Below are 16941 nucleotides of genomic sequence, written 5' to 3'. Positions count from 1 at the left end.
AAAGATTAAATAAAATAATGTATGAAAATGTTTGGCAGGATGCCAAAAGTTAATGTTCAGTGAATGCAGTAAACTTATTTCTATATGAATTCATCCTTTCATTCTCTTTCCTGTCACATGGAAATATTGACTTTTGTCTCGTTTAAGGCAAATCCTACTATCTGCACCTTAGAATTCAATCTGTCCTCACTTTCTCAGGGACTACATGCACTGAGTCATTCTCCTTCTTCCCCTCATATTCTTGATTTCTTCTCTCTGTGGGTGATTGACATCAACCTTAAGCCCTGATCTACCCAGAAGAAGTGCATTTTAATAATTTATAATGTTACCATTGTCTCCTGGGATGACCTTATTAGATGTGATTCACTATCAGATGATCATGTAATGGCCGACCTGTTTTTCACACATTTGTAGAATTGACTTGCCATTTTTTGATGTCTAATGTCTCATACCTTTCTCATTTCTAAGTTTTAACTTTGCTAATTACTGCCCAGAATGCCTTTACCCTTTACTGATCGCCAAGACAAACACAAATACACAGTCACACATCTATTTTCACACTCAAAATGAAATGAGCTAATTTCAGTTTGTACTTAAGGCCTTGGCCTCAGCTTCGATGTCACTCTCTCTTTGTGATGGCTCACTGATGCCTAAGAATTGAAAATCGCTCCCGTGTTTCCATAGCAGACACTGCCTATCGCCATAACTTCACTTTCCCCTTCTTCCCCCAAATTATAGTTTCTATCTGTTTATTTCCCTTATAAGACCCTAAGCTCGTTGAGAACAGGTTTTATTTTATGTTCATAATGAAATAACAAATTCTGTATGGGGATTGACACAATATATAAGCAATATTTTTATTAACTTGAGTTGAGGAGTGAAATAATATCATTAGGAAGTTCTGGAACTGGTTTCTGGTAGTGCTGACCAAGATGGCCAACGAAGGAATTGCTGCTGAATTTTCATTAGTGTGTTAGCCAAAAGCAATTGTTCTTCTAGCTCAACATTTATTATGTATTGCTATTTATTTCATATTAGCCAAAAAAATAATGAAAATTACCTGATTTTTTATAAATAGTAGGATAGAGGCTTTAGTATTAGTATTTATAGTGGTAATATTGGCAAGCACTATATAATAAATCTATAGAATTTTACAATTTTAAGAGCTCTTTGTATGTCTCATGGAAATATCCTGTTGCTAAAAAACAGTGACAATCTGGATGGACTCTAAGACTTTAAATGCATCATTTGGTTATTTCTAACTAGGCAGCAGTTTGGTTTCATGTAAGAAAATATCTGATGAGAATTTTTTTTTCCAAATTTATGCTGACTATTTGGTATCAGATTGAGATATCCTAAGCAGTAACATGTGTGTTGCAGTGTGCATATGATATATGCAAAAAGGGAGTTTCATTTAAATCTTCCATTACTAAGTTATAGTCATATTCTCAGTTATCATAATGTCATTTAATTCTGTGTTTGGAATAGACTTGCTACTTACTCTCTTTCCTAGCTTTTAATTGACATCACTTATGCCAGAACTCTCCATCATTATTGATAGGAATGTCCCCTTGTTAATTACCCAGCAGCACATTAAGTGATTGATTAGATCTCTAGGGCAGATTTGAAATGCCTTGGCAGGAAAGGGTAGTGGTGTGTAGCAATCTCTGTCTCATGGCAATGGCACCAACCAACTGCTTATTTAGGTTTGTTAAGGAAAAATATACTGCTTATTCTCTGAAGGTTTCACTTTCTATACAGTCATGCAAATGAGGAGTAGTGAAAGCTTTTAAGGATGTCCTATTATGAACTCAGTAGCTTGCAAAATCCTTTGAGTCTAAAACTCCCACATCTATGGTAATCATTTGGAGAAATTTATAATTTATTTGACATATAAGCATGGAAAAACAATGGGTCAATTGAGTAGCACCATTTTGAGGTTGATTTAAATATAATGAGGTATCCCTAAATTAAAAAAAAAGAATTTTTAAATGGGTAACTGGGACTTCTAACAAATTTTAACGGCATGAGATTATCTTTTATCATAGAGGCAACTAGAGTAATATATTTTCAAGTGAGCTGGGCTTTTAAGCTGGTCTTCCCAGAAAGTACTTGAATCACATGGGCAAGTCAAGAAGAGCACCTAGCATGTTCTTGAGAACACAACAAGGGCATATGTCTAGATCAGTAGTTGTTGATGTATTGAAATCATCGAAAGAGTTTTTTTTTTGAAATACTGTTGCCTAAGTCTTCCCTCTTGGAATACTGATTTCACTTGTCTATGATTTTCAAAATTTAGTCTTAATCAGAATCATCTCATAAACTTGGTAAATATACAAAGCCATGGGGCTTATCCTGCTTCAAGGAGCCTGGACTTATGTGTTCTTTATTTGCTCTCCAAGTGATTTTGATAATATCCCAATTTGAAATCTTTGGTCTAGGGTTTAGCATCAGAAGCTTTATAAACTCTTCAGGTTCCCACTCAAGTCTGGGAACCTTGATTAAAATGATATTTAGGTTTCTTCTAAGTTCAGCAGGAATAATAAAAAATGGTAATTTGGGCCTACCCGGTGGCGCAGCGGTTGAGCGATGGGTTGCGAAGCTGCCCGCGGCCTCTGCGGCACCGGTTCGATCCCCGGTTGCTCCCCGGCCACCGGAGGAGGGTCCCACATGGCGCGCAGACCTCTCCTGCCGCCCGCTGCTCCCCTCAGCAGTGTACTTCGGTCCTTCTGCCTGCTCTGCTCCCTGATCTGGCTCTGGTGGATTCTCTCGCCCTCCCGCACTTCTGACTGTACCCAGTGCATGTATAAACAAACAAACAAATAAAAAAAAAAATGGTAATTTTTGTTAAGTATTTTTGTGCTAAGTATTATCATTTGTGCTAAGTATTATCTCATTCCATAATCACATTAGGTAAGAATAGTACTACTTTGCATGTAGAGATCGTAAGGCTAGATATTGAGTAATTTAGCTAAGTTCGCATGGACAGGGCGTAGTGGAATGGAGTCATCTGACCTTGGGAGTTACACAGTAAACTCTTACTATCCATTATCTTTTGTAATTATAGGATGAATAGAGATTCTCAAAGTTGGAAGCATGATAGACAGTACTTAAATTTTTGTCTCCTATTTTAAAATATACCTAACTTGTAATTACATGTAATTACATGATAAAAACAAAATAACTATAGAAAAAATAAATTGCTCATGATTTAAAGGATAAGAGAAAACTAAGTGGGAAGCAGATTAGATATGAATTATGAGATTATACTGGATGAACATCATAAATTGCTTGTACATATTTGAGAAAGAATAAGAGGTTTAGACAGGAGGTGTTTTGCTATCGCTACCTTGATGGGAACGGTGGCAAGCATTTCAGAGGAAATAAGAAATTTGTATACTTCTTTGTTTAATTATTAATAATGCAATAAATTAAAAGAAATTAAAAGAAAAAATAAATTAAAAGAAAAAAGCAGTTTATACTGCATAACATTTCCTTTTCTCTCGTCTTTGGAAAGATACCAGCTCAGTGCCTTTCTAGGCATGGAAAATGCTTTGGTCACTGCAATTAGTCACACTTGTGTTTATAAAAGGGTAAGAGAGGGCCTTAGTCAAGTATGTTTTCAACCCTACACACAGAGAACATGGTTCTTGGGAGATCGCCTTGTTCCTCAGGACACAACCTTTCTTGTTTGTGCATGTGTCATGCATAGGTAATGCTAATGCTGAACTGTTAGAGGAAGGGACATTCACTACCATAAAAAAAGAAACCCATGAGGAGATGCCAAGATTCTATTAAATTTAATTGTTCCCACTTAGAGGAGACACTTGCACATTTCATGGACTGTTTTTACTAATAAGCAAAGTAGGCATTTTTTTTTATTGATGTTATTTCCCCAGTGGCATCTATACTGAGCATTCATTGCATGGAGAGCTTTGGATTTCCAGCATTCTGTCGCATCTGAGAAATAATTCCTGGTTTTGGTATTTTAGTGTTCATTATATGATGTGCATGAAATGCATATATTCAATTATGTTAAGAGTGAGAATGTGCAATGAATATAGTTGCACAAGCTATTGTGAGCCCTAAATACATTTACATTTCAAAAAATAGATGATACTATGGTAATCACAAAGTCTAATCATATAATTATTTTAACAGTTTATAAATGCCATTTGATGTTTAAGTAGTATGCTAATATAAAAATGTACAGGAAAAAATATATATTGCTCTGAAATTCTCTTGGAAGCTCAAAGACATTCAACATTACAGGATAATACTAATTAAGGAAGACAAATTTAATTGGGATTTTAGGGGTCCAATATGACACTGGGTTTTGTAGAATAATGATACATGTTTTAAAACATTCTGGCAATAAGCTGTGCTCTTCTGCTGAAAGTGGCAGAAAGGCAAATTGCAGGCAGTCACTGAGGATGGAAATCACTGAAGACAACCTGCGGTTTTTAACAGTAAAGGTACTGGAACCTTAAGTGTGGCCAGCTAGCTCAGCGGCGGGTGAGACTGTTTGCCTTGATTTCCAACTCGGACCACTCCCTGGCACCTTCATCACAACAGCAGCAGCAACATGAGATGTTAACTGAAAGAAGATCTTCAAGAGGAAACATTGGGCGTTCTCCCTGCTATGAGAAAGAGTCACACAATTTTAATCGTATGCCAGGGAAAGGGACTGAATTAATCCTCCTAGCATTGGATTGTCACCCAGATCCAATTTTTCAGCGATGCGTGCAGACACCATTCCAGGCAACTTTGCCAGGTCACATTTATCTCTGGCAACCCCAGCATGGAACTCATTGTAAACAAACTCTGAGAATCAGCCAGATATCATGAAATCCCGTTTCTTGGAGGGGACTGAGGCAAGCAGAGAAGAGGAAACCTCAGGGGCAGCGGGGGGCAGTGGCTGAGGGAGGCGGGGGCGCAGCGAAGGGAAGGGCCGGGAGGGCACGCCTGACGCCTGACTGGCCGGAGTGGCTTTGAGGAAGTCAGTCTGGGCGCGCCGGCCGGGAGCTGTCCAACTTTTCAGCAGCTCTGGGACCAGCATTCGGGCGTCCTGGACAGAGTAGGCGGCTCCCGCTGCGGCGGCGGCTGCTGCCTGTGCAGCTCGAGCTGTTAACAATCCCTGCGTTCGCCGCCGGCACTCAGAGGAAGGGAGAGCAGAGAAGGAGGACGGAGCCAGCGGCTGCGGGCCAGCTGCTCACCGCGCCCCGGAGACTTGGTGACTTGGGGGACCCGAAGCACGTCTCTGCCGCCACCGCTGTGGAGGGAGCCCCGAGCGGGGAGCGTTCTGTGACCCGCGCCCGCGGGCAGAGCCCCCTCTCGGTCGCCCTGAGCGCCTGGTGCTTCCAGCGGGAGCGGAACCCAGCCCCTGCTCTGCTCCAGAGACGGCGGCCGCGAGACAGCGTCGGGAGCGCTCGGGCAGCGCGGTGAGCCCCCGCTGGGCAGCAGGGCGCAGACCCAGAAGCCAGGATGGAGGCAGAGGGCGGCAGCGTGCCCGCCCGGGCGGGCAGCGGCGAGGGCAGCGACGGCGCCGGCGAGACCGCGGTCAAAGCCCCCAAGCACCTCTGGAGGCACGAGCAGCACCACCAGTACCCGCTCCGGCAGCCCCAGTTCCGCCTCCTGCATCCGCATCACCACCTGCCCCCGCCGCCGCCGCCCTCGCCCCAGCCCCAGCCCCAGTGCCCGCTGCAGCCGCCGCCGCCGCCCCCCCTGCCGCCCCCCCGCCGCCGCCCGGGGCAGCCCGGGGCCGCTACGCCTCGAGCGGGGCCACCGGCCGCGTGCGGCATCGGGGCTACTCGGACACCGAGCGCTACCTGTACTGCCGCGCCATGGACCGCACCTCCTACGCCGTGGAGACCGGCCACCGGCCTGGCCTGAAGAAATCCAGGATGTCCTGGCCCTCCTCGTTCCAGGGACTCAGGCGGTGAGTGGAGAGCGCCCCTCCCCCATGCAGCACGGGGTCACCTCCCCGGCTCTCAGATTCCCCTTGATGGGCTCTGTGACCCCACCGGCCCTGGACCCAGGGTCAAATTCTTCTCTGGAAATTGGGGGAGGTCGAGCAGGGGCGTGTCTGTTCTTGCTTGTGAGGTTACAATTCAGGTGTAGGAGACCGGGAAAGTATGGCTTAAATGCTGTAAATGCTAATTGAGAGAGAGAGAGAGATTGAGAGAGAGATTCCCAGTTGTCTATATCACCCACCACCCCCTCCCAATCCACTTCCACCTCACCCTGACTAGTAGGACTAAACAGCAAATTCAGTCTGTTCTGGTGAGGAAGGGGGGGTTGGGGAGTTGAGCCAGGGAAACACCCATAATCTGTTCACTCCCCCAGAGTGAGGAGGGGCTGGTAGGACAGATCTGATGTGGGGTGTAGGGTCTCAATACAGCTTGATCCTAGTATTGCAGCTAAAAGTCTTAAGAACAACTCGAGTTTCTCTGTCAAGTCTGGGAGTAAATTGAACAGCAAAAGGGGAGAAGAACAAACACGTGGGTGACTGGGAGAGTTTGGAGCAAAATGTTCAGCAATCCTTGCGAGAGGGAAGGAGGGAGGGATGGAAGACGATAGCATAGGATGCTGTGGGAGTTATGCTGTGTTGGTGTGTGCAAGTGTGTGCAAGTGTGAGTGTATCCAATCATCCCTGCAAAATCCCAGGAAGAAAACACCTCGTTTTAGCAGTAGACAAGATGCAGAGATTTGATTATAGTGATTTCCCCTTAATGTAAAGTGCTCCGGAAGATGGGGCAGGGAAGCTGCATGTCACATGGAGTTTTAATAGAGGCCGACAGCTCCTTTTCCAAGGAAATGAGTAGTGTAAAGGATCAATTACAGCTGCTCTGAGAAGTCAGCTTGATTCTTAACGAGACATGGAGATAGAAAGGGACCACTTGGTCCCTTTCTTGGCAACCATGAAGCATCGCTCCTTTTCACCCTGTTCCAGGCCCTCTAAGCCATGAGCCCCACCTCTCCCAGCCCCCAAAGGCACATACAAATAAGGCTACATGCATTGCTTACCCCTAGCATGCCTAATGGCAAAGTAGGACTGTCGTCATCTAACCTAAGATGTGGGTAGGCAGTGATGGGCTACATGCCAAGCCACATATCTGGATGATGGGCGATCATAAATTGTAAATCAGAACTGGGTGTGGACACAGGGCAACCTGGGGCTGGGATTGTACAACTGTAATTGGCAGTAGGTTGGATTTAACAGTCTTAATAATATTCAAAGGTGTCTCTTTCCCTCCTACCCGCTCTCCCTCTTTCTCTCCCTCTCCTTCCTTCCTTCCTTCCTTCCTTCCTTCCTTCCTTCCTTCCTTCCTTCCTTCCTTCCTTCCTTCCTTCCTTCCTTCCTTCCTTCCTTCCTTTCTTCCTTCCTTTCTTTTTCCTTCTCTCCTTCCCTCCCTCCATCCCAACCCCTTCCTTACTCCTGTCTGAGCTGAGCATGTCTCTCTTTGTGTTGTGTATACAATAATCAAAGGATATCCAGCCAAATAGAATATCCCAACCCTGATGTGTAAACATGCTCACACCCCTACATACTACACATTGTTTATAATCATTGTCCTCTTGGATGCAAAGAATGGGAATTGTTAAATAATGTCATTTCAGATCAATTGAAACTTTAAATATTGGTGTGAATTGCAAACATTCATAAATTAATATGCAAGATTCACTTTTACAGCCCATGCTGCTAAAACCCCATGTGCAGTTTTAACCTTTGTTTGATGAATTAGGTGTTTTCCCTCTAGGGTGGACAGTATAACATGGGGCCCCCAATGATGGAATAATGGCAAGCACGACACCATTTGACCTATTATTGAAAAATTTTGTGATACTGAACCCTTAATAAACATTAAATAAGTGCAAGAGTTCTAGCTTAATCTATGAGCTGACTGACTTTGTAGAGTCTCTTAATTAACTTTATTTTTTTAACAAAATAGAGTATGTTTAGGAAGGTGAAAGGGAAATAAGCTAATTGGAATAGAGATATTGCATCACTTATTTGAAGTTTTTCTGTGTTCTCAATACTGATTAATTGTTCTATGTGAAATGTGTTGAATTGTTCCAAAAAATGAAGATGCATAATAACTACACATAACTTCTTTTGCATCTCATCTAATAAGTCTTGATATTCTATTGAATGACTTTTGGCCTTCAAATTCTTTGCGTCATTTATGTATTTCCCAACACTCACTTATTGCATGTAGTGTTTTTCCTTGGTGAGGTTGCTTTTGCAGATAAATGTGTTTTCCAAAGAGGGAATTGATATTACTTTCATTATTAAAAGACAATAGTAGCTATAATTTAAAATTATCAAACAAATTTCACATCCATGAACTTATTTGAACTTACTGAACACCACTGAAATTAAATGGTATTGTCTCCATTTTATAGATGAGAATCCCGAGCCCCTAGAGGAGGCAAGTAACTTGTTCAGTAGCACATCAAATGTGAGTGCAGAACTAAGACTGAAATGCAGATCTCCTGCCTCAACAAAAGCACAATGGGTACTCCTAAAATAAATGTGTGTAGAACCTGGGCATGTTGACAGCATCAAGACATACATAAAATTGAACATGAAGTTTTTATTGATTGATACCATAGGACACAAAGTCCTGAAAATGAGGTATAATTTAAATTCATTTTCTTTAAAAAGGCAGATAACGTAACCTCTGGAAGCAATGAGAGATTTTAACTTTTATTTTTAAATTCTTGCTATTACATTGGCGTCAATAAGCATAATAGAGGCAAACCAAAGTATTTGTTGACTTTGTGCGATGCATGTAACTATAAATAGGAAACAGTGCTCAGAGAAATTAAAACTAATTAGAATACTGTAGATTGTTCCCAGTAATCTAAAAGGGAACAAAGGTGTGAGATGTATGCAGTGTTTGTGGTATGTGTGTGACTGTGTGTGTAAGTATGCACACCTATGTGTGTGCCACCAACCAAATGGAGGGCTTAAATTATCTGTCAAGTTCATGTCTCTGAAAACACCTTCTAGATGGATGGAAGGATGATTCCCTATGGATTATCAAGAAAACTACATCTTTTAAAAAGCTGTGTTTACCGTGTAGGACATTACTATTATCTTGACTGAAAATTGGAGAATTAGTTACAGTGTGCGAAGCAATGGGGAAAATATAGTTGGCTTAATAAGTGTGTATATTAAATAAATTTTATATTGAATTACATCTGTCTAGCAAGATAGGGTCATATTTTAATTTACATAGAAGACATTTGAAAGAATTAAATTACCAGAGGAATGATACTCTTTTACTAAGAAAACCAAATGAAATGTGATAAAAATTAATTTTTATAAAATATTTATCAGATTATCTCAATTGATAGTCCTTCAAAATGTAACAACTATTTAAACAAGCTAATAAGTGATTTAATTCTTTCTTTGACTTCCCACTATGTAACAGGTATTTTCCTTCTCAGTAATGTGCTTTTCTCAATCTGCAGGAGCTATACATTCTCAATAACTATTTAAAGTTGGAAATTCATATAGCATACATGATTCTTTGGGTATTATAATTCTTTGGGTGTTACATTCTAGAATACAGAGATGTAAATATCAAGAAGATGACATTTGATTTAGGAATTTTAGAAAGAGAACAGCTAAAATCTGTAATTGCATGCAATATAAATCCCATGCATGTTATAAAATATTTATTTTACATTAGCCTTTAGAATACATTAACATATATATAATAAATGAAAGATAATATTACGGTATATTGCAATATTTAAATGCTAAAAATTTAAATTTTTATCTATTCTGTCCTATAAAAGATATATCTCCATGTTTATATTGATATTGTCAAAATAGTGTAGTTTTTCGTCATTCAAGTGTGGATGGTAATCTGAGTTCCTAATGCAAAATTTGAATTTCACTTCACCAAAATAACTGATTGAAAATTTTGCCACTTTTAATATTGGATAACTGACATAAGATTGCCATCTTTAAATTTTAATAAGTCAGGACAATTAGGATATTTAAATATCAAAAAGAGTATAGCACAATTCATATTTTTCACATTTTCTACATATTACCAAAATAGTGTTAGGCTGTTTTTTTAAATAAAATGATTTCAACATTCATGTCCTTCACTGAAAAATTGTCTCGGTATCTTGATTTAGTTCTTTATCAGCTAGTGTGTTTTGAGACTAGGTGTATCAGAAGAAAAATAGGAATCTGTCACCTTCTTACATTCTGGATTCTGAAATTGTGTATCTTTCATGTTTCATGAGCGTGGGAAATCTTGGAAGGAAATAGAAGGGAAAGAGATAAGAACCTGTCCTTCAAGCATGGGATACGTCTAAGCCCTTCTCTCATTCTCATTGGCCCATCTTGATTCTGTGCACACATATGGAAACAGTAATGGAAAAAGAGGTAGCTGGTCATGTCCACAAACCACATCTCTCTGAAACTATACTAACACAATGGGATGTCAAGAAGGGAAAGAACTTAAATTAAAACTAATCCTAGCCTAGATCACTGCCCACCTTTTACACTTGAAGAAATAATTTAACTCTGAGGAGTTAAATTACTTCACACAATAGTTTACTCCCAGAATGAGAACTACGGTTTCTGTTTTCCATATCTTCTAAAAATTGCCTTATGTGTCTTAATGTAGCTATCTGTTAACTATCAACAGCCCATCTTCTAGGCCATAGAGTGAAACCAAAAATTAGGAAATTATTCTAAAAAGTTATTTGTAAGTAAATGGAATCTTCAAATTGTGATGAGAGAGACCACTTCAGAAAACAAAACATTTTTTCACTTTCTGATTTGAATATATTCATGCACACACATGTGCACATAAAACACACACTTGCACACATGCACACACACAAAGTGATGGATTAATCACTAATCTGTATCTTCAAACATGATTATAGGTTTGGAAGAGTATCTTGGGAAAGATTCTTAAGCAGTATATAGAAAAATAATCTAAAAAGATTAAGCCTTGTTAGCAAGTTTTGCTGGCTATTCAGAGGCCTCAAATCTAAAATGGATAAAATTATGTTCTTTTCACAGCTTATTATCCATCCACAAGTTTAAAAATATCAATATGTGAGTCTATAACTTGAGTGCTGCTAGTCCTGGTTCATAGCAGGAATGTTGCTAAGGGATAATACCAAATAGCACTGTATTATATTTCAAAAGATGTGGTTATTTTTACCCTGAGGAACATTTTTCTATATTTAAAAATAGGAAATTTAATTTTTTTCCAAAGAGGGTAATTTGCATTATTTTTTAAAATTCATCAGCTAAATTCATTTGACCCCGTACACACATAGTGACACTCACCACACCACTTTGGAGATTGAATGAGAAATAACATCTGTGGTATCACCATTTACCCAGTGATCTTTATTTTTTTTTAATTTTTTGAAAATTTTTTTTGCATTTTTATTTTATTTATTTTTTTAATAAATTTTATTTTTATATTCCCCATACAATTGCAACCCCCTTATTTGACCCCAATCCCTCCTTTCCCTGCCCCTTAACCCCCATAGAGTGTCTCTGGTTCATAGTTGTTTGTTGATTTTGATATTTTCTTTCTTATACTTATTCATTTTCCTGGTCCCTTATTTAAATTTTCTAGATTCCTGCTATGAGTGAGACCATCCAGTATTTTTCCTTTTCTTTCTGGCTTATTTCGCTGAGCATGATCCCTTCCAGCGCCATCCATGTTGCTGCAAATTGCATGTGTTTATCTTTTTTGAATGCAGAGTAATATTCCATGGTGTATATGTACCACATCTTCTTGATCCAGTCATCTATTTTTGGGCATTTGGGTTGTTTCCAAAGCTTAGCTATTGTAAACAGTGCTGCTATAAACATAGGGGTGCAGGTGCTCTTTGGAATTGATGTTGCTGTGTCCTTTGGTTAAAGACCTAGGAGTGGAATTGCTGGATCATATGGAAGCTCTATGTTTAGTAGGTCTGGAAATCTCCACACAGCTCTCCATAGTGGTTGGACCAGTTTGCACTCCAACCAACAGTGCAGGAGAGTTGCTTTTTCTCCACAACCTCACCAACATTTGTTGTTGCTAGTTTTTTTAATATGTGCCATTCTCACAGGTGTAAGATGGTATCTCATGGTAGTTTTGATTTGCATTTCACTGATTACAAGTGATGTTGAACATTTTTTCATATGCCTGTTGGCCATTTGCATTTCCTCTTCAGTGAAGTTTCTTTTTAGCTCTTCTGCTCAATTTTTGACAGGATTATTTTCTTTGTTGTTGTTGAGTCTCATCAGCTCTTTGCAGATTTTTGTGATCAGTCCTTTATCATTAGTGTTGTGTGCAAAAATGTTCTCCCAGTTGGTGGGGTTTCTCTTTGTTTTTGTTATTATCTCTTTTGCTGTGCAGAAGCTCTTTAATTTGATGTAGTCCCAGCTGTTTATCTTTGCATTCACTATCACTGCTTTGGGTGATGTGTCTGTAAAGATGTCTTTGATGTGCATATCACGTAGTGTTTCACCTATATTTCCTTCTATGTATTTTATTATCCAGTGATCTTTAATCAGTGATATCCTTACACTCTTCTTCTCCCTTAACTCCTGGATCTCAGAGACAGTCAAGATCTTTTCATTTTACTTTAGAAATATCTCTGGCATTTTCCCATTGCCACTTCTCTTTTTCAAGTCTTTATCATCTGTTCCAAAACAATTGCAATAGCTGCTGATGAAACCTCCATCTCCAGTCTCTCCTGATAGCTATCTGTCTATACTAAAGGCAACCCATCCCCATCATCCCTTTGTCTAAAGTCCTCGGATGATTTCCCTTTTCCAGGAAGATAAAATTTAAGTTTCTTATTCAAAATGTTAGCCAAGTATATCTTTCTCAGAGAAAGTCTTAGGATTTATCCTCTTCCATAAACCCCATGAAATAACCATACTCAACTCATTGTCATGTGCTGCACTCTCTGGACCTTTTCACACCTTCTCTCTCTGAAGCTATTTCTTTCTTCTAGACTGCTTTCCCTATGTCCTCTACCACTTCCTCCTTATATGTTTGGAAAACTCACAAATGCCTTCAAACTTATTTCATATACTACCATTTGCATGGATATTCCTACAAGTAGAGGGAATATTTATCTCCTCTGGAATTTTGCATTGCATTGCATTGCGTTGCACATACAAACTGCACCTTTATATCTGCTCCCCTAGTACATTAGGCTATTGCACAGTGTGTGGTTTATATAGTGTCTCAATAAATAATAAGCTTTCAAATGTAGAAATAATAATAACAAAACTTTGCCTTTTCAGTTTGTGCTCTCTCAGACAGGTCTCTTTGATTTCATTAATAATCTCTATGAAGTAAACAGAACTAGTAATATTTGCTCATTTTATACATGACCAAATGAAATATTGACTCTTAGAGAAATACACACACACACACACATCTTCAAAGATAGATCTCAGATTTGAGCCTTAAGAACTCCTAGTTTGGGGATCTTTTCATTACATTGTGAAATATATATAGGTTTGTATCTGATAATAAGAAGCCATTCATTTGACTAAGACTAAAGATAGAAGGGAAATTGTAATGATTATGAAGAGAGAGATAACAGTCTTGACCAGCTTGTAAGAAAAAAATCAGTATAAAAATAACTCAGGGAATAAAGTTCCTTTTTTATTCAGAAAGTTTCCTTTACAGAGTAAATTTTTATCTTTGGGTTCATTGACTCTAGAGAATCCATTACATTTGGGAGTAACTGCACATTTTTGGGAGAACATTCATCAAATTTTCAATGAGTCCTTGATCTACAAAATTTAAAACACTGTGTTCTAAAGTTCTACAAAGTCATTGGCTAATTCACTAAGGGAACAATTATGAGAACATTGTATACCAACTGAGTAATAGTCTCACTGGAGTATCTAAAAGTAAGCAATTTGAAATGGGATTTTAGAAAAATGCAATACTTTAGACAGTTAAGGTCACAAACTTATTTAGAAATGCCATATCCCCAATGGAATTTTAGGTAATTGATTCAAATTTGATTATAAATATATGTAAGAATATTAAAGGACATTTTGTAAGAAGAAAAATAAAAAGTTTTTTCCTATAAGATATTACAATGTATCATTACAGTATTTTAATTCAAGTAGTATGATGTTAATTTGGGAACAATCAGTAGTCCAAAAGAACTAAATAAAAGGTTAAACCTAAGACTCTTATATTTGAAAATTTAATAATTGGTTAAGCCAACATTCTCACTTAGTGAAACTAGGATAAATTATTTAAAATGCATTGTTTCAGCAAGGAAAATAAACACAAAAATAAACAAATGAACTGTATCAAGCTAAAAAGCTTCTTTTTAGCCAAAGAAGCTTCTTCATAACCAACCTTGTCCTACTGAATGGGAGATATTTGCACCTCATACATCTGACAAGGGGCTCATATACAATATACACAAATAATCATAAAACTCAACAACAACAAAACAATAATTCAATTTTAAAAATGAGCAGAGGACCTGAATAGATACTTCTCCAAAGATAATACATAGATGACCAATAGGCACATGAAAAGAAATTCATCATCTCTTGTTGTTAGGGAAATGCAAATCAAAACAACATTGACATATCATCTCATACTTGTAAGAATGACTGTTCTCCAAAAGACAAAAAACTACCATTATTGGAGAACATGTGGAGAACAGGAACCCTTAACACTGATGGTGGGAATGTAAATTGGTGCAACCATTATGGAAAACAGCATGGTGATTCCTCAAAAAGGTAAAAATAGAAATTCTCCACAATATAGTTATCCCACTTATAGGTACTTACCTTTAAAAAAAAATAAAAACACTAATTGAAAGAGATACATGCACAACAGTGGTCATTGCAGTATTATTTACAACAGTCAAGGGCCAGAAACAACATACATTCCCATCTTCTGACTAATGAATAAAGAAGATATGTTATGGGCCTCCCTGGTGGCGCAGTGGTTGGGCGCTGGGTTGTGAAGCTGCCCGCGGCCTCTGCGGTGCTGTTTCGATCCCCGGCTGCTTCCTGGCCACAGGAGGAGGGTCCCACATGGCCCGCAGACCTCTCCTGCCGCCCGCTGCGCCCCTCAGCAGTGTACTACGGTCCTTCTGCCTGCTCTGCTCCCCGCTCTGGCTCTGGTGAATTCTCTCACCCTCCTGCGCTTCTGACTGTACCCGTGCATGTATAAACAAAACAAACAAACAAACAAATAAATAAATAAAACATGCCTCTATAAAAAAATTAAAAAAAAGAAGATATGTTATATATACACCCAATGAAATGCTATTCAGTTATTTAAAAAGATGTAATCCTACCACTTGCAGTAACATGGATAGATCAATAGGGTATTGTGTGTAGTAAGAAAAAGCTGCAAAGAGAAATACTAACACTGTATGATTAACTCATGTGGGACATAGAGAGAACAAACAAATAAACTAATAAAACACAAACTTTTGAATGGTAAAAAAATATAAATAATAAACATTGTTAAGTAGTTTTTTGAAATAAGATCCTTATGTTACACCATAATAAAAAGCACTTAACATCTTTAATAAAACACTTAAAAACTAAAAAAAAAAGATGAACATAAAGAGGCAATTCAAAGGAGAAGAAAGATTAATGACAGTATATATTTGAAAATTTCTCTACCTACTGAACAGAAAAAAATTAAAATGAAAACATCACTGTTATCTAATTTTTCACCTATCTTTTTGGAATAAGATTTAAAAGATATATAATTCAAAAGAATTGGAAGAGGTGTGAAGAAGTAGGCACTTTTTTTTATTTTTATTTTTTAAAGATTTATTTATTTATACAAGCACTGGGTACAGTCAGAAGCACGGGAGGGTGAGAGAATTCACCAGAGCCAGAGGGGAGAGCAGAGCAGGCTGACTGATGAAGTACACTGCTGAAGGGAGCAGTGGGCGGCAGGAGGGATCTGCACACCATGTGGCACCCTCGCCTGGTGGCCAGGGATCGAACCACTGCTTTGGAGGCTGCGGGCAGCTTCGCGACCCAGCGTTCAACCGCTGTGCTACTGGGGAGGCCCAGTAGGCACTTTTTAATATACATTTTTTTATAGAGACTGCAAAAAAGGAAATTGTCATTGGGTAATCAAATAATATGTACCAACATTTTAAATGTGCGTACATTTGACAAAGTAATTCCATGCATAGAAACTTAGCCAAAGAATGTAGCTGAACAAGTGAGCAAAGAAGTACTGTATTTCAACATTGCATATAATAGTGACTATCTGAAAATCACACAGATATCTTTCAATAGAGTATTGGTAAAATTAATTATGTCATATCTACAACAAAGGACTACTAGATACAGAATAAAACAGATTTACATATACTGAAATGTAATTATAAAGTTCACTGTTGTTAAGTAAAAAAAGTAATTTACAGATTAGATCACAGAATATAATACAATTTATTTGTATGTATCCATGTGTACTTATATTTAAAGGTGAGATTATGTCTCTATATGTGTTTCGCTATGTATGTAGAAATATCTGTGTGTGCATGTATGTATATATGCATGTATACATTGTACAAATGTTTATCTTTATATTTCTCCTTCTGAATGAGAAAAAAAGCACTAAACCATTTTGGTGTGTAAAGAGCAGATATTTGAGAGATATTTCATTTTCTAGTTTATATTCTTTGATATCTTTAAAATTTGCATATACTGCATGTATAATAAATATAACTCATATATTTTCTCATTAAACATTGTTTTCCACTTATTTATGTTAACATTTTATTTTATCCCAATTCCTCTCCCAAGGGAAAGAATTGTATCATAAAACACTTTAGTACAACAAGATAAAATGAGGACATCAAAGAAAAGAGAATATAACACTATGAGAACAGTATAAAAAAATGGAAGGAGAAGTGAATGTCATTGATTCCTCA

General features: G+C 38.2%; 1 protein-coding gene across 1 annotated transcript in view; it reads left to right on the top strand.

The window, feature by feature from the left end:
* The first annotated feature begins 5826 nt into the window (after positions 1 to 5826).
* Positions 5827 to 16941, top strand: part of LOC119260262 (cAMP-specific 3',5'-cyclic phosphodiesterase 4D) — an 832289-nt gene continuing 821174 nt past the window's right edge. The window contains exon 1 of the mRNA XM_054687942.1: positions 5827 to 5938. Coding sequence (XP_054543917.1) covers positions 5844 to 5938 — 95 coding nt within the window. The 5' untranslated portion in view covers positions 5827 to 5843. The remainder of the gene's footprint in view (positions 5939 to 16941) is intronic.

Source organism: Talpa occidentalis, unplaced genomic scaffold (genome assembly GCF_014898055.3).
Source record: "Talpa occidentalis isolate TD23 unplaced genomic scaffold, MPIMG_talOcc4v2.1 talOcc4.6, whole genome shotgun sequence".
NCBI classification, from domain to species: Eukaryota; Metazoa; Chordata; class Mammalia; order Eulipotyphla; family Talpidae; genus Talpa; species Talpa occidentalis.
This window is presented reverse-complemented; position numbering and strand designations above follow the sequence as displayed.